This window comes from Haliotis rubra, unplaced genomic scaffold (genome assembly GCF_003918875.1).
Source record: "Haliotis rubra isolate DU_JTF1 unplaced genomic scaffold, ASM391887v1 Scf806, whole genome shotgun sequence".
Classification (NCBI taxonomy): Eukaryota; Metazoa; Mollusca; class Gastropoda; order Lepetellida; family Haliotidae; genus Haliotis; species Haliotis rubra.
The window spans coordinates 218210-237565 of NW_025767531.1; the positions used below are offsets into that span (position 1 = coordinate 218210).

The window sequence follows — 19356 nt, forward strand, 5'->3', positions numbered from 1 at the left end:
TGTAGATATCAGCTCATGCTATCACTGGATTGTTTGGTCCACATCTGATACAGCTGGAATATTACAACATATGCCATAGATGGATCTAGAGGGGGGGTGCAGGGTTGCGCATCCCCCCTTTTGTCCTGAAAGTTTATTTAATGACCACTGAAACTTGGTGAAAACGAAGTGTGCACCCCCCATTTCTCAAAAAGCTGTATCCGCTCCAGTGTCCAAATTAACAAAAAACAACGAGTTAACATATTGTATCTCCTGTTTATCATGTTTACAGTCCCATTAATATAATGGATGCATTCAGGTTTAACATGAAGCCACAAATGTTAGCTTAGTCCGCATTATATACACCACTGAATACTGTAGCACACACTCGGGGAACACACATCTCTCCCAAACATACAGGTGGTAGGTTCTCTCCCTCTCTCAACACAATATATATATATAAGATATTATATGAGTGCCCATGTCATACTATATTTACGACACGAGTGCCTAAATGTTGGTATTTCACCGAGTGAGAGCGAGGGATATAGGCACGAGTGTTGTAAACAGAGTATGATATGGGCACAAATATAATATTCTGTTCGCAGTCGTCAAATTGAGGAAAATAAACCCAAATCTACTTTCAAACATAGGCTGGCTAACTGCCTTCGCCGCATGTAGAACAAAATTTCACAGAAGAAACGTGACGTCATAGCATTGTCCATGATGTCACGTCACCGTGAGAAAGTGATATTTTGCCTTAGGGCATCGTATGAAAAATATGAACCCCGATATTTTCGTCCTCGTTGGTAATAATATACAATATGTATTGCATGCACTCACATGCACATGCATGCACTCACACTCATATGCATGTACACACTCACTCACTCAAACTACTCCTCTTTGAGGGTGATAACCATGCATATTCTATTTAAATATATTAAAAGATATATTGTGAGAATAATTTTTGTGTTTTATGTTAAGATAAAATATCCCTTTAAAATTGGAGTATCTCTAACAGCAGACTTCACAATGCAACATTATAATGAGCCATAAATATGGTGGGAACTTTGTTGTACCCGATCAATCGGTGGTTTCTAATGACAATAACATGTGTCTGACTATCGGGAATAAAACAATTTGACAGCAACTTCATTTTCATGATATATTTAAAGCAAAAGTAACCTGCACTTCATCAGTAATTGCCAGTGATGATATAGAAGTACCTGGGATAAATCTTCACCACACTTTTACCCAAAGACAGACCACCAACTTAACACCCACAAAAGAGAGCCTGACTGGGTTGATCATAAAGGAACAAGACCTTGGTTAAATATTCTGGACCTTCAAGTCAGGTTTAAATTACATCCAACAGTTTAATAAGTGGAACTATATCGTGACTACTACAACTACCACAGCTGAATGAAGTGTGAGGACAGCTAGAGGACTAAGTTGTGCCCTCTTGAACCAGAGGTGGCACATGGTTTATCATCATCTTCTGTGTCTCAACTTTTTCCAGTTCTACAGTGCCAGCCCACTAAGACACTGTTCAGCATAGATACCCACTTGGACACAGTATACACCAAGCTAGCGAGTCCTGGTTGTCTCCCCTTGAGGCCAAGAGACGAGAATTCACTGTGCATGTAAAATGGGCTTAAGTGTTAGTCTAACTGACAACCAGCCGGTGTCTGTTTTGTCCCCTCCATGCTAGGCGCCAGCAAAGTAATAACAAGACTGATCTCATACATGTGATGATACAACACTGCCGTCTAAGCAGGTGTTTTATCCACAAGCATGAAGGCAGTTCCAAGCTGTATAAAGTGTGAGAGGTTGTCAGTGTTAATGATAGCTGGGTCAGAAATCAAACATAGTATTAATTTTATTGACGGTGTAAAAGAATGATAATTGTTCATTTCTGATATTACTCCTCTCCTGGTTTCATCTACTTCTTTGGTGATTTGGTCAAGAAGAAATATATTTTCACACCAATCAGTCATCAAGCTGTTTTCAGTGCACCATTCCTTCCATTTAATCCAGCGTTATTCAGCAGCAATAACATCCTTTGACACATGCACACGTGTATGACAGTCTCATTCAACCATTAAATATACACACACAATAAGCTGTCTCCAACCACAACATATCTGTCCTTCATTGGCTGGATCCAAGGGACAAAACTCTGGGCTTGCACCTCAAATTGTCTCCCTTTGACAGTGGAAAGACGGATGGGTCAATACTGTCGCTCCTTCACATGATCACACACTGGTCTGTCATCCCCGGCAACTTGGGCATCCCATTGTCATCAAATTCTAAACCTGGTGCCTGAAATAAAACAATTAATTCATTATTTCCTTCAATATGGTTATGGGTTTTGATAGAGTCAAGGTATTTGAAGGAATTATGTGAATAACCTATTTTCAGAATATGACTAATTCTAATGGCTGTTTAAACCACACTAACAGTTAAGCTCTGATGAATTTTGTAGAACACATTGATTACACTAATCATTAATTTGGAGATAAAATATCAATATGAAGCCATGCTTAATAGTCAGCAAAATTCCAGCCAACTGCCATGTGAGGTTGACATTTACATGAAGGTCAGATCATGTGTGTGCGAGAGATAGAAACTTCTCTTCAAGAAAGAACACAACTTACCATCTCTCCAACAATTTCCTTTGGGGGCTGCCCCAACTCTTGCATCTAAATCAGAAAAATGAAAAGATGAAATTCTTAAAATTTGTAGATATCCTACATCAGTGGCAAGACATTCCATATTTGGTTTACAGATTTCTCTAAAGCTAAATAACTTAATCCTGTTAATGACAAGAACCAGGCAGGGAAACCAAACCATTTCCAGTATCTTTTTAGTGTCTTTTGTCTGACTACCATCAATGGAGGCACCTGAGATGAACTGAAGTGTGTGGGGAACCGGGAGGCAACTGTGATTAGCTGGAGGTGCAAATAGCCCTCTTATTGGCCCGCTTCCCCACAAAACTATAAAACCAACCAGCCAGTGGCCATATGCATATGTTGGGAGTAACTTCTAGTAAAGGCATAAGTAAAATGTGCACCTGGGCGTACCGTTAAACCGGTATGCATATCTTAGACGTAGCTAAAGTTCCGCCAGGCGGAGTGCTTCATCTTTACACCACCTACCCAGCAGGTGTAAGCCAGGCGTAGCCCTGTAATGACAGCAGTCGTATACCGATATCGCAGACGACAGTTCTACAGAGACCGTATATTTAGAGATGGGTCAAAAACCTTTAGAAATATACTACGACCCTGATCTGTACAGAATATTTAGATTCAGGACAAATGACATTTTCAAGATAGTGAATACAATCAGAGGTGATATTGATTATATTTCCAACCAAAACGAACCCGTAGCACTGAAATTGTTTCATGCCTCTTACGGTAGTTTAAAAAACGTTTGAAAATCTACAAATAGCACACTGCGCCTGGACGTAAATCCGTTAAGTCGGGCATAGTAACACCTTGGCAAAACCGACGTTGCACATGACGTGTAAAGCACATGACGTGCTGCTAAGCCCAACGTAGTGTGTTACGCCTGAAGTTAACTGCGCCCGATATGTGCATACGGCCACAGGTGTTTGGATAACAAGGGAGGTGGTGTGTGGTGTGTAACAGTAACTCAGTGTGTGGACTGTAAACTGTGATAAGTTGGTGGGGGAACAGGGGAGATGGGTGGGGAGCTGGGTAGGAACAAGTGAAAGAACAGTAAGTGTGGAGGTGGGTGCAGAGCAAGGGAGATAACTGTAGGATGTGAACAAGGGAGAGTTGAGTTGAGTTGGGGTTTACGTCACATCGGCATTTTTCCAGCCATATAGTGACCAGCTGACTAAAGTGCCAGGCTAGTGATCCAGCGAGGTTGAGGTTTGGGGATCGAGCCCACCTGTGACCGGGTGTAAAAACCTTGAAGTCATCTTTGTGTGCAGACTCTTTCAATGTTGTCACAACCCCTAGTGTACAGTACACAACCCTGTGCACTTAAAAGAACCCACGAATAAGTTGGTATATGACCAGATGGTGGCCACATGAATATGTGTAAACAACGTGCAGTGAACTTGGACAAAGTACTGTGACTATGTGTCCCAGTCCACCCAGCTCAGAATGGGTACCTCGTTAGGATGAGAAAGCCACAACAACTCGGTGCGCCTAGTGGCTGCAACAGTTGTATACTCCCCAGGGCGTTGAGACTGATAATACGATGTGCCACGAGATTGACATCCAATGATCGAGGAGAAAAAAAAATACCAGCGCCTTGAGATGCACTAGTTGCGTGGATATGTGCGCTATATAAATATCCTATGCTAATAGTAATACTTATACTAAGATCACAATAACGGAGAGGGCAGTGAGGACCTGGGTGGGGAACAAGGGAAGGGAGACAACTGCGACAGAGCTGGGTGGGGAACAAGGGAGTGGAGACAACTGCGACAGAGCTGGGTGGGGAACAGGGAGGGAGGAGAGTGGGGAACAAGGGAGTGGAGCAAACAGAGCTGAGTGGGGAACAAGGGAGGGAGACAACTGCAACAGCTGGGTGGGGAACAAGGGAGTGGAGACAACTGCAACAGAGCTTGGTGGGGAACAAGGGAGGGAGACAACTGAGACAGCTGGGTGGGGAACAAGGGAGTGGAGACAACTGCAACAGAGCTGGGTGGGGAACAAGGGAGTGGAGACAACTGCGACAGAGCTGGGTGGGGAACAAGGGAGGGAGACAACTGCGACAGAGCTGGGTGGGGAACAAGGGGAGGGAGACAACTGCGACAGAGCTGGGTGGGGAACAAGGGAGGGAGACAACTGTGACGGAGCTGGGTGGGGAACAAGGGAGGGAGACAACTGAGACAGCTGGGTGGGGAACAAGGGAGGGAGACAACTGCGACAGAGCTGGGTGGGGAACAAGGGAGTGGAGACAACTGCAACAGAGCTGGGTGGGGAACAAGGGAGGGGAGACAACTGCAACAGAGCTGGGTGGGGAACAAGGGAGGGAGACAACTGCGACAGAGCTGGGTGGGGAACAAAGGAGGGGAGACAACTGCGACAGAGCTGGGTGGGGAACAAGGGAGGGAGACAACTGCGACAGCTGGGTGGGGAACAAGGGAGGGACACAACTGCAACAGAGCTGGATGGGAACAAGGGAGGGGAGACAACTGCGACAGAGCTTGGTGGGGAACAAGGGAGGGAGACAACTGAGACAGCTGGGTGGGGAACAAGGGAGTGGAGACAACTGCAACAGAGCTGGGTGGGGAACAAGGAGAGGGAGACAACTGCGACAGAGCTGGGTGGGGAACAAGGGAGGGAGACAACTGCGACAGAGCTGGGTGGGGAACAAGGGAGGGAGACAACTGCGACAGAGCTGGGTGGGGAACAAGGGAGGGAGACAACTGGACAGCTGGGTGGGGAACAAGGGAGGGAGACAACTGAGACAGCTGGGTGGGGAACAAGGAGGGAGACAACTGCGACAGCTGGGTGGGGAACAAGGGAGTGGAGACAACTGCAACAGAGCTGGGACAAGGGAGTCGAGACAACTGCGACAGAGCTGGGTGGGGAACAAGGGAGGGGAGACAACCGCTGACAGAGCTGGGTGGGGAACAAGGGAGTGGAGACAACTGCGACAGAGCTGGGTGGGGAACAAGGGAGTGGAGACAACAGCGACAGAGCTGGGTGGGGAACAAGGGAGGGGAGACAACTGGCGACAGCTGGGTGGGGAACAAGGGAGGGGAGACAACTGCAACAGAGCTTGGTGGGGAACAAGGGAGGGGAGACAACTGCGACAGAGCTTGGTGGGGAACAAGGGAGGGGAGACAACTGCAACAGAGCTTGGTGGGGAACAAGGGAAGGGAGACAACTGCAAAAAAGCTGGGTGGGGAACAAGTGAGACAACAGTGAGGAGCGGCCGGGGAATAAGGGACACAACTTTGAACAAGGGAGATATCTATGAACAAGGGAGACAACTGTGAACAATGGAGAACATTCGTGACCAACTCGTGTTATTCAGGGACAAGCCGAACAGCGACTCATGCCCCTCTGGAAGGATTTCATATTGGCGCATGAACATCAGAACTACGTTAAATAAGAACGATAACTCTATTCCTGTTTGATTCCAATGTTACTTAACATCACCGAAGCACTTGTACATTGTATTGCTGTTTACTTTACTTGCTACTTTTTACTTGTTTATTTTAAAGAATTAAACTTCTTTGATACAACTAAAAGAAGGAGAATGAAGGTCAAGGTCACCAAACCTGACTGGGACCTTTCTTATACCGCGATGAACCTAGGTACCAAATATGACAAGAATCTAGTCAACGGTTTTTAAAATATTCCAATTCGTCCGTACGTATGTACGGATGGACGGAGCCTAATACTATATATCCCCGCTTCGAGGGATAAACCCGCAGCAGGGAATAAAAACATATTCATTAAAGACATTATTCTAATGTAATTATTACCAGCTGTTCACCTTATATTTCCAATTATGTTAATTTTCTAAATAGGGTTTAATAATCACAAATGGGAATTGTTTTATTTAATATGCCAATAAAAGTTTTAAAATTTCAGCTACATAAAATCCCAAAGCACATACTCAAGAGTGACTATAAAATATTTCTCAAACTGAACAATTGTGTAATTTTGCTGTCATACGCCTGGTGGAATTTTAAATGAAATCGCTGAAAAAAATATGAATGACCAATAAAAAAGTCAGAAAAAGTCAGACTAAAATGTCCCCAGAGATTAAAGTTGATTAGTTACATACACATATAATATTATTGTTTTGAAACTCGTAACGATATATAATTACATTTCCTAACATTGTTGGAAGCCCACGTACAATCTCCATAACAAGCCCGCCAGATCATCAGAAATACACTCAGTTGGACCCATGAGAGCCGTTATGTCAACAAACGCATGTGCATGTATTTGAATCTCTCACCGTCAATCACATGATTCTTATTAAAAATGTCCTAATAGGTAGCAAAATCTTGTTAGCTACGTTCTTTGTACTTTCAATATGACGATATATATTTTCATGATTTTTTAAACAATGACATAATACCATAAAGTACTCGGGATTATTTTTATCAAAGCACCGCAGTCATTTATGCACGTTCTGATTGTTTTGGACGAGTCTTCTTGGAGGTTACGGAAAGGGACAAGTGGTGACGAGTGAATGGAGAACTGTAAAACAGGGGAGACAACAGTGAGGAGCATGCCACCCACCTTCTGCATGAGGTCCATAAGTTTCTCAAAGCGCTGGGACTTGATTTCCTCTGTATCGGTAGGAGTCTCCGCCTCAAACTCCACACAGATGCTGGAGATGAGGTGGTGCTGGCGGCGATACGTGTCTAGTGACGTGGCTGGCTCTGTGTCCTTGTGCTCCTCCAGCCATTTAGGGTACTAAATAATCATAATTATGTTGTTCAGATGCCATGCCCTTGTTTTTTGTTTGCACCAGTCCAGAATAGTTCACTTATACAATGGCAGCCTGTATCCAGCCACGACCAGACAATCCAGTCATTATGAGCTTCAAGCCACACTACGAGATATGAAACATGCATTCACCAAGCCAGTGAGTCCGATCACCAGATCCTCTCAGACTGACTGACTGAGTTTCGTTTTTATGCCGCTTTTAGCAATATTCCAGCAATATCCCGGCGGGGGACACCAGAAATGGGCTTAACACATTGTGCCCATGTGGGGAATCGAACCCGGGTCTTCGGCGTGATGAGCCAACGCTTTAACCACTAGGCTACCCCACCGCCCCAGATCCTCTCAGAACAGGCATCAGTTACTGAAGGCCAAAACTAACACAGGCCCTTGTATTCACAACAGCATCTCTTGTACCCATTCCTCACTATCACAGCAGTCTGCTTTTACGTGTTTTCAAATAAACAGCAAACTATCTGCTGTTATCATGACATTATTTTTCATTATCTAATTTCTTAAGAGCTGTATGTCAGAGGGTCATTGATGGGAGGACTGAACATTTTTCAGTTCAACATTGTATCTTGAGGACGTAATGGAGTGGCAAAAAATCGGAGACTGTAACCAATCTGTGAAAATCACCCTAAATCAGTGAGGAAAACTTATGAATTTGGATACAGACACAGATGATTAGCCTCCGCAAAGCAGTGATACAAACAAACCACCAAAGTTTTTACAGGGATGCAACTCGGCACAGCAATTAGCTCCTGTTTCAAATGTGGCCATAGTAGGAAGACTGAGCTCACCTTGTCCGATATCTCCTTGAGAGAAGGGTATAGGACATCCTTGGACAGCAACATCTTCATCATACCGTGCATCATGGGAAACATGTCTCCGCCCGGCCCCGCCCCTCCACCGCCTCCCACCCATGTTTGTGAAGGCCTGTGATAGCTCCTCCTCTGACATTTGTTGCTGTGGTTATAAATGTGTTATAACCAGATGAATATACTTGACAATGTTGATATAACATGGTCATGTGTGTTATAACCAGATGAATACACGACAGACACTGTTGATATAACAAGGTCATAAAGTGTGTTATAACCAGATGAATATACCTGACAGACATCATTGATATAACATGGTCATAATGTGTGTTATAACAAGATGAATATACCTGACAGACATCGTTGATATAACATGGTCATGTGTGTTATAACAAGATGAATATACTTGACACTGTTGATATAACATGGTCATAATGAGTTTTATAACCAGATGAATATACCTGACAGACACTGTTGATATAACATGGTCATAATGTGTGATATAACCAGATGAATATACCTGACAATGTTGATATAACATGGTCATAATGAGTTTTATAACCAGGTGAATATACCAGACAGACACTGTTGATATAACATGGTCATAATGTGTGATATAACCAGATGAATACACCTGACAGACACTGTTGATATAACATGGTCATGTGTGGTATAACCAGATGAACACATGACAGACACTGTTGATATAACAAGGTCATAATGTGTGTTATAACCAGATTAATATACCTGACAATGTTGATATAAACATAATGTGTGTTTGTTAACCAATAAACATTTTTCCCTGAAACTAACCATGTTTCTGTAACATGGTATCAACATGTTATAACCTGAAAGATAATCTCTCTCTGACAGGCACTATGTTATAAACATGTTACAAACATACCTCCTTGAGACATACCATGTTTCCATAGCATCCTATAAACCCATGTTATAACCAGATACAAATATCTCCTCCACATTCACTATATAATGCTGTAACATAAAGGTGTCATAACAGATACACATATCGCCACAGCTATACAGCTGCACATCTATTAAAACCTCATCAACCTTCTGCAGAACAATCCCCCCCACACACACCTGTAGCGTCTCTGCGTTCTCAGCCATCCCCGTCAGTGTCTGTCCAAGGGTCTTGGCAAACTCTTGCTGGGCCTCTGCTGAGTCCCCTAAAACAGTTCCACAAATACATTAGCTGTCATCAGCCATTGAAACTAGTGTCTGTTTATAGGAACAAACATATCTTACAAACACCTACATACAACACAGTGGGTGAGTTTAGTTGCGGCGTTGCAGTTACAGTTCTTCAGATCAGCACTCAGCAATATGTGGCAGCGGTCTATAAATAATCGAGTCTGGACCAGACAATCCAGTGATCAACAGCATGAGCATTGATCTATGCAATTTGGATACAATGACATGTGCCAATCAAGACAGCGAGCATGATCACCTGATGCCGTTAGTCGCCTCTTGCGACAAGAATGAGTTTCTGAAGATTTCTGCCTAGAGAAGATGGGTTGTGTACATGTGGGTTGTGTACAGATGGGTTGTGTACAGATGGGTTGTGTACAGGTGGGTTGTGTACAGATGGGTTGTGTACAGATGGGTTGTGTACAGATGGGTTGTGTACAGGTGGGTTGTGTACAGATGGGTTGTGTACAGATGGGTGTGTACAGATGGGTTGTGTACAGATGGGTTGTGTACATGTGTGTTGTATACATGTGGGTTGTGTACAGATGGGTTGTGTACAGGTGGGTTGTGTACAGATGGGTTGTGTACAGATGGGTTGTGTACAGATGTGTTGTGTATAGATGGGTTGTGTACAGATGGGTTGTGTACAGATGGGATGTGTGCAAGTGAGTTGTGTACAGATAGGGTGTGTGCAGATGGCTGTGTGCAGGTGGGTTGTATACAGGTGGGTTGTGTACAGGTGGGTTGTGTACAGATGGGTTGTGTACAGATGGGTTGTGTACAGGTGGGTTGTGTACAGGTGGGTTGTGTACAGATGGGTTGTGTACAGATGGGTTGTGTACAGATGGGTTGTGTACAGGTGGGTTGTGTACAGGTGGGTTGTGTACAGATGGGTTGTGTACAGATGGGTTGTGTACAGATGGGTTGTGTACAGATGGGTTGTGTACAGGTGGGTTGTATACAGATGGGTTGTGTACAGATGGGTTGTGTACAGGTGGGTTGTGTACAGGTGGGTTGTATACAGATGGGTTGTGTACAGATGGGTTGTATACAGATGGGTTGTGTACAGATGGGTTGTGTACAGATGGGTTGTGTACAGATGGGTTGTATACAGGTGGGTTGTATACAGATGGGTTGTGTACAGATGGGTTGTGTACAGATGGGTTGTGTACAGGTGGGTTGTGTACAGGTGGGTTGTGTACTGACCTGCATTGCCAGCAGCATCGGCCAACTTCTCAATCTGCTGCATCATATCCGGGTCCTGCGACATGAACGCTTTCATCGCCTCCTCAAACTGGTTGGCCATCTCATCTGCAACCTCCTCCGATATAGCATCGTCCTGGCCTTGACCTCCACCGAACATTTTTGCTATGTCCGCCTTCAAAAAACCAAGCAAATTAATGGTTTCAAATGAAATATTTCTTTCATTAATTTTTCTCTTTCCTCTGATGACTGTTAATCAGGCCTTAGTTAGATAGATAGACAGATAGATTATCTTTATTTCCTCCAAAAATATGAAGATTGTTTCATGTTACAAAAAAGTGTCAAGTTGAATATACAATGACCCAGTAGACAGTTAATTGTGCAGACATTTTAGAGTGACAGACTGACATAAACTCAGCCACTAATAACATAACTTCCGCCCATTCTGTCATATTTAAGTTACCAAGTGTTGTACAAGATCCACCAAGTAAATCAGCAATTATTACATCGTCATCATTTTCCCAAAAGTCAATAAAATCAGATATTGATATAATATCACAAATCCTTTCAAACATTTCATTTCTCAAATCATTAAGATGTGTACAGGACATAATAACATGTTTAACAATATCAGAAGCTACTATTCCACATATACACTCTCTGGATTCAATCTTTTTACAGCCAATGTGAATAATATGAGAGAGTTTGTAAAATTTAGGCTTTTTAATCAAGGCTAGTTCCCACAGTCTACTTGGATTAAAAGGCTCTTGGATAAGGCAATATCTGGAGAGATCCTCTCTCACTGCTATCTGATGACACAACAGACTCTCGTAAGCATCACAGATTCTGGATTTAACAATATCATTCCATTTTGCTTTAGTAGATATAACCCCTGTTGTGATGTATGTATTAACAGTGTCAAACAAGCCATACTTGTTTACGAGCTTAACCATGTACAGGATAGGTGACGGGGATTTACCAATGATAGTCATACATCTGGATTCAAATAGACGATGGAGAAATAATTGTTTAACAACATAGGCATCATTTAGACGGCAGATTCTACCAAACATAAGCAAACAAGATTTTTCTATATACCCTTGAATTGGCAGTAGGCCCAGGGTATCTAGAACCACAGGAGAAGCAGTGCTTAGGCAGACCTTGTACCTTTCTACAGAAATACCTTTGTGTTAACTCCAACACGCCCAATTCTTTTGACGTTAAGCTGCTCCAGACAGTACAACCATATAAAGCACATGGTAAAATGACATTGTTCCATATACGACAAGCACAAATAGGATTGAGAGAACCATAGCACAAGCCAAGGTCATGATACATATTAACCAGTTTACGTGCTTTTTCACATGATGACATTGTTCTATCATACGATTTATGACATGAAGACAACTGAACTCCAGCGTACGTAACAGATTGCATGAGAGGGATGGCCACAGAACCGAGATACAGACTAACTGGTGTAAGATATCTGTCTGTATTGAATACAAGCAAGGCACTTTTACTGACGTTATACTTCAATTTCCACTTCAAACCATAATCGTACACAGCTTCTAGAAGAGTCTGAGAATTATGTGGATTGCTGGAGGTTGATACTTGCTTGACAACGATACAAGAATCTGTATCGAAACATCGCATCATTCGAATAAAGAAGTTGTTCATCCATAAAGTTTTGTCCTTATCTGATTCTCCAACTTCTAAACATGCCACTCAAAGAAGAAAGTTGTCTGTAAGCAGACAAGCACTTCATGTGTTTCAGTATGGGTCAGGGACAAAAGCATACAAGGTCTCTGTAGCTCAGGGGCCAAACATAGTCATCCATCTGCTACTCTTCCCCACCAGAGTTGCTCTTCTTCCTCTGATCTGTCACCTTTTTTCACTACTTCAGTACAGAGGACCACATATATTTCTAAATCCCTGTGGAGTATCTCACCGGGCTGGGCATGGCACCTGCTCCACCGGCAGGGGCTGGTAACGAGGTGTCAACATCACTGCCATCACCCACTTGCCTGGCAACTGGCTGGTCTGTCTTGTCAAAGTCCTCCAAGGCACCTAAACATAAGATACATAATTCACTCACCACCACTTCAACCAACATGCCATAAAGTATGGAGGAAATAAGGAACAAAACTAAAACAGTAATAATTATCATTGACTGTACAGTTAGTTATATTTTGTCATATACAACTTTCATGCTGATTTGAATTTGTAATAATGTTTTAATCATTTTAAATAAATATCTAAACGGTTTATACTGATGTTGAGCATGTTAAGTAAAATTATGAATAAAATGAAAGAATGACTACAGTTTAAGCAAATAATAATGATGACATAAATGATTCTCAGCTACTATCTACTCATGGTCCATCAGAATCAATCAGAATCAACGACACGTTTACTACCAGGTACTGGATCAATCACTATTTATAATCAATCAGAAGGATATAAGAGCATGCTATTAGATAGACTTATTATGTATATAATTTCATGTATGTTTTCACTGTCATTTAGGTTGTCGGTGGATTAAAATAAATTAGTCTACTCATCGAAAACAGGTTGCACTGAGTTGATGTGAATGTTAATAAGGAAGTGGTGAGTTGTTTTGATTGTGAAACACTGTGTGTATATTGAAGTGTTTGTTAATTACTTTGTCGGTGACCCACCTTATCCTTCTTCTCTACTGCTACTTCTCTGCTGGTCTGCGTAGTTGAATGTTGATAATTGATGGGGGGGGTTTCACACTGATCATACTTACCTAATATATATATTATTTTTTTTAACTAATGAATTTTATTTTTTGTTACTTCACAAAACTCAATTTAATTTATTAGTGGCCTGGAAGTCGTCCCATAGGCGGAAGAAGTTATCAGACCTGGCCGAAGCATGTTTTTTTTTCATTACTGATCATACTTACCTAATATATTTTTTTTATTTCACAAAACTCAAACACTTTTGGTTTACACTAAATACCCTAAAAGTCATAACATCCATTTTAATTATCAATGATGTTGAAGTTTCCCCATTTTACTAACATCGACGTATCCACCGGATTTCCACGTCTACGAACCAGTCTGGGCTACGAATTCACCTACAGCCTTGTAGTCTATCTCAAAGTATACATAACATATAACAGTACAATATTATCAACTGAGTTTGGTACAAAAAAAACTAAAAGAAAATAATGCAAACCACATGATTATTGCGAGTAAGTCTTAGTGCATTTCTTTTCAATATATTGTAGATCTACATGTGAGATGTGGCAGTGCAGCAGTAGCAAATCGTGTGTACACTGATTTCATGGATTTTATCCAAAGTTACAAAACTAGCAGCAAATAAAATAACAAATAAACGTGAAAATGTATGCGAATGATCAACGTTACATTCATATTAAAAACAAGCCCAAAACAAGCATGATACACTAAGGTGTGAATTCTGCAAATCATGTCCACAAATTATTCGCATCGCATCACAGCAGACACAACTTTGATTGATATCTGACAAAAAACGTTTCCTAATCACGTGACACTCACTATCTAGGAGATCATTTAGTTCGCTGTCTTCGTCTGGTTTTGCTTCAGATGACGATTGTTTATTTTCGGTCTGTTTATCAACGTTTTCATCCCCCAAAGGAGTCACGTTCTGACCCTTGTCCGCCATGACAGTTTCAGTGCCACCTAGCGGGCCGCTTCCAACAATCAACAAACCTGTAAAAGTGAATATCTATAGGGCATGTATTTGTCTCCCTTTACACGATTAACTGGCGTATGTGCCTGCGAAGTACTGATACAGAAATGATAGGCTGTGTTTTGCCTTGTGCTTATTTCAGTTTTTAACACAACTCTATTTGGTTTGGTATATTTTTTTCTGTTTTACGAAAATCTAGCTAAACGAACTTACCTTAGACCACATTATTCAGAAAGTAGACCACATTATTCAGTGAAATGGGCCGAATATAACATTGGGATGCTAAGTCAAATGGGCCGATGGGACAAATGGGGTGGTGAGAAGGGCCGTGAAAAATTATTAGCCTTCATCTTCGGCTGAACAAAAAAACGTTTACTAATGTTTTTAATTTTTGATTGACATATACGGCAGTAAAACATAATATCATAACAATAATCAATCAGTAATGAAACATACCAAGCATGTATTGGCATTTAATGTACACATACTTCATAATGTAATACTTCACTAAAAATGTAGCCAGTAAAATCTTCATAACATCGTAAGCACTAGCGGTTAAAGCGTTCGCTCGTCACGCCGAAGACCCGGGTTCGATTCCCCACAAGGGTACCATGTGTGAAGCCCATTTCTGGTGTCCCCCGCCGTGATATTGCTGGAATATTGCTAAAAGCGGCGTAAAACTAAACTCACTTAAGCACTAAAATACCACTAAAGTTTAAGGTTCATTCCAACATGTTTCAGTTCCTTCAAAAATTTAATCAAACACACATGGAGCATAAACTCTTGAGCCCATTGTCAGAAGCGCAGTTGGGCTGAGTTCTCCTTCTTTGTACAGCCGCCAAGCAGCGAAGATTTCCGACTGGTCAGCAGATCTGAAGCAGACTTCTTCACAAATCTTGTGAGTTTTCCATCATGGAGGAGCTGGGCGTGGAGTGGCAGGAGACTGGCTTCTTTGTGAAGAGCAGGAATCAACTTTTACAGGCCCAATTGTTGATCCGATGTGCTTACATTCATCCAGCGATGCCAACCAAAAATTTAAAAGATATTTGTTAAATATCATATATTTTTGGTTCGATTTGACATTTGAATATTGTATATATATTATATAATATATTTAATATTTTTTTAATCATTATTCGATTTAAGGATAGTATTACACACATAACTTTATATTTAACTATATATACCTTCAACATTGTTGTTGGTGCGGACTGACGGGTTGAAGACTGACCATTGTGAAGATGGAGTAATCGATCCACTGTTTATGCATGTAGTCACAGACCTTTTAATATTGGTTAGTCTTGCATACAGCTACTTTTTGTCTTTCAGTTCCCCACATGGGTTGCTTTAATTTCTGTAAAGGAAAAAAAAGTCCTCGGTAAAAAAGTACATTTTGTGATTATAACGGACAGATTAGATATTCAAATCGATCTTTGATCTTTAAAACAATGATTTCAAAGGCATGCGTTGTATGTAAGTACATTTACATGAAGTACTTACATTTTCGTGAGTATACATTAATATTCATCAGTATTAACCTCTCCAATGTATACGAAATCTGTCTGTTTTACATTTGTTGTATGAATATATCAATAAACGCTATGAAAAATTATGAAATACTTTATGTTCTTTTGTAAAAAATCGCCTTTTTCAAAATAGGACTTTTTTCCTAGATCAATTTAGGACTTTTATTCCTGTACTTTTTTTCCGAAGACATTTTGTCCGCACACCCCCGGCCCATTATACAGGTACAGGGTATGATCAGTACAGTTGTAACATAAGCGCTGTATAAAACACACGTACATAGAGAACACCAGTGTAACTCAGATACTATTCACAGATATCCCTTTGAAACAGGAATCACGTTTCATAGCAGCAAGAAATATATATTTTGCCAGATTCTTGCATATGTTTTGATTAGTGGATCAAAATAACAAGACCATTTTCTCGCGAGTTGGGAACATATAATAATACTGAGGTATAAGATTGGATCGCAGATCAAGGTAAAATGGGCACACGAGGCAAAAGTGAAATTCATCCTCGACAACTGGTATAATACAAAACGGGCAAACACGTTTATTTCGTGGAATTTTATAATATCTGCCCGTTTCTGTTACAAGACAGTGATTAGATCCAAGAAATTTAAAATATTAATTTGAAATAATTTTACCTCGATAAATCGAACCCAGTTGTGATGTTGAATGATCTTTTATAGCAACGAACAGTTGAAGTTTGGAGCAGGATTGACTATTTTCATGCCAGATTTGATTCTCAATTCCACACATCTTTGCCTGAACTATGTAAGAATATATCAGCCCATCCAACACTCTGTTGAATCCAAACCTCTGCGAATCGATCCGTAAGCAAATAACAATGATTTCACCTTGAGTGCCCAGCAAGCACTACCGTGCTACAGCTACTAGTGGGCAGAATGATGGTGTAAATGTTCCTGGTAATCATGCAGGGAGCAGAGTCCCCTTAATCCCCAGGAAGGTGGTCTTCCTTTGGTCGCTAGTGGTCTATAGCCTAGTTTGAAATTATACTAATTAATGGTCTGAGGAAGTAACATTAATTTAAAAAAAGAATCGGTTTGTTTTATGCCTAAACTGTAATACTGAGCATACTGTTTTATTGTTCTGTGTAGAACAGAAGTGGATATTGACGAATGTCAGTGGGCAAATGTAGTTGTGTTAATTTACAATTTACTAGAGTTCGACCTAAAGGGCAAATATCACTTCATAGAGTCTTATTCATTCCAATCCTAAATTGTATTTAGAGCTATTATAGAACAGAGTTATATCTACCTAAGTATCATTTTGTAAATGAGTAAATGACACAAAGTACACGTGCCATGCGCCATACGTGACATCAAAGTTTATGCAAAGTACTTGCTTCATGTTTATTTAGTTTTTTTAATAACTTTTATTTCATGCAATTTTATGTATGCACAGTTACTTTTTCCCGTTGGTATATTTCAGTCAGTCATGACCACTAGAATAAAGGGGAGTTACTCTAAAGACTTAGGATAAACTGAATCTCTTAAGGGTACGCAGGCGATGTATGAATTTATGCCACAAAACATTAATTAAATCAGCTGGCAGACCAATTTGAATGCCAACGTGAATGTCAATTTTCTCAAACGAATTCTGATTGTCAAAGACACACGATGTGAAAGTATCCATCAATATACCGATTGCATGACGCCATGTGTGACGAAAACATGTTTATGAGATTGCATTTGTATCAAGAATAATCAGTTGTTACAACTGGCCGCAGCTCTACGTCAAGAATTGCGCTACTCAATATATGGTAAGGATATCCTTTCAATATATTTGAAAACGGTAGAAACATTTCACACCCCTAAGATACCGCCTGTCAAGACTGAACAAACGAAAGGCAGTATTGCCACAAAATAGAAATACTTATCGGCGACAGAATATTGACACTTCTGAAACGATTAAGCGACTCATTATCCTGACGCCATATGTTGTGGTCGAGGTATGGCTATACTATAGCGAATATTTTTCAGATGCAATATTCTATGGCAATGTTGAGAGTGGTTGCTGTATGTACCTGGTGCAATGATACCATGTAATTGTACTAAAATTGACCGTTTTGCCTCGTTGTGTACTAACTTAAGTGGCGAGATGGCCAGGCAGTACGCCTGATAGCCACGTGCCCAAGAAGAGTTATGTGCAGCAACACCTTGAAACTCATACCACTCTACAGGCCGGTGTAATTCTCCGGGCGAGTCATTGAAATAAAAAAAATGTCTTGCCTAATTAGAGTTTTATGGTGTTGAAATTTGTGGGACGTACAACATTGAGAAAGCTTGGTGTAGTTGGTAATGTAGCTTACTCATGTTGGTGAGAACTGTAGCGGATGATATGTATGTACGAACTTATGACCCTGGAGCTTGCAGTAATATACTTGTGGGGCGAGCAATTCCTTGTGCCTCCTCGTGGCCTGGTAACCATTCCGTCGTTAATTTCTGGTCAAACAATTGCGAATTTCAAAAACAGAAACTCCCACGCAGGAAGCAAGGAACCGGAAAATGAAAGTCAGACCAAACAATTATGATAACAGAGATTCATGTAGAGAATGTAGTGATCGTATCATTTACAAGTGGGCATAAATACGACGAACAGTGAGCTTCTGAGGTGGTATGTGCTTGCATATAGATGTAAAAAGCTTTTCCGGACGGAGAGAAATGTGTATCGGGATTGACTGAAGTATTTATACGTTTTAAATCCTGTTTCGTTAAACGATTATTTATTTTAGACGTAACCTTGCTCAGTCACTTTCACAGGCCGCTCGTCTTCCTGATTTTAAAGCGATTTACTCGTAATAAGGTTATTATTATTCACGTTTGTGGCTTTTGGTTGGTCATTATTAGCATGGGTGTATGTTGGATTAATTAATTGTAGGCATGGTTGTCGATAATGAATTTATTAGCCAATTATATAGTTGGCCCGCCTTGTCCCGGCCCTGGCCCGAGTTTTAGGCCATTCCGTCACTAGTCTATATGTGATATGAACAATAGCCGGTCTCCAGTGAACGTATAGGCTTCGCATTTCATGTCGGTGATTTCTCTCTTCGAATGACATTGCATAAAGTGTAAAATAACGTGTTCCTAAATCTAATCGACGAGTAGTCTCCTTTGTCATGTGTCTGTCGTGGTCATGGGACATAAGAGTTATTCTGCAAATCAAATAACGACGGCTGAGTAGGTTAGATCTAACTTTGCTCGAGAGTTAGTGCCGGACCCAACCAAAACTATTATATTCTGTACTTTACTGCGAAACAGATGTACCAAAATATAACCTAAAGAATGTTATATATCGTTTACGTACCGTGACATCAAGGGCTGACCTGACCTGACTCCTCTTCTGTGTGACATTTTATTAGGTAACTAAATGTTGCTTGGTGGTTCGACGAAATTCAAGCCCTGATTTCTTTGGAGTGATACAATCGAAGATGATGCATGA

At 41.0% G+C, this 19356-nt stretch overlaps 1 protein-coding gene across 1 annotated transcript; it reads right to left on the minus strand.

Moving 5' to 3' along the window:
• Positions 1-241: 241 nt before the first annotated feature.
• LOC124261734 (peroxisomal biogenesis factor 19-like) lies at positions 242-14370 on the minus strand. The gene is given in 9 exon segments (XM_046696086.1): positions 242-2304; positions 2640-2684; positions 7227-7403; positions 8237-8354; positions 8356-8402; positions 9359-9444; positions 10673-10844; positions 12618-12736; positions 14215-14370. Coding segments are annotated over 9 exon segments (966 nt in total). The 5' UTR covers positions 14342-14370; the 3' UTR covers positions 242-2229.
• Positions 14371-19356: the final 4986 nt, after the last annotated feature.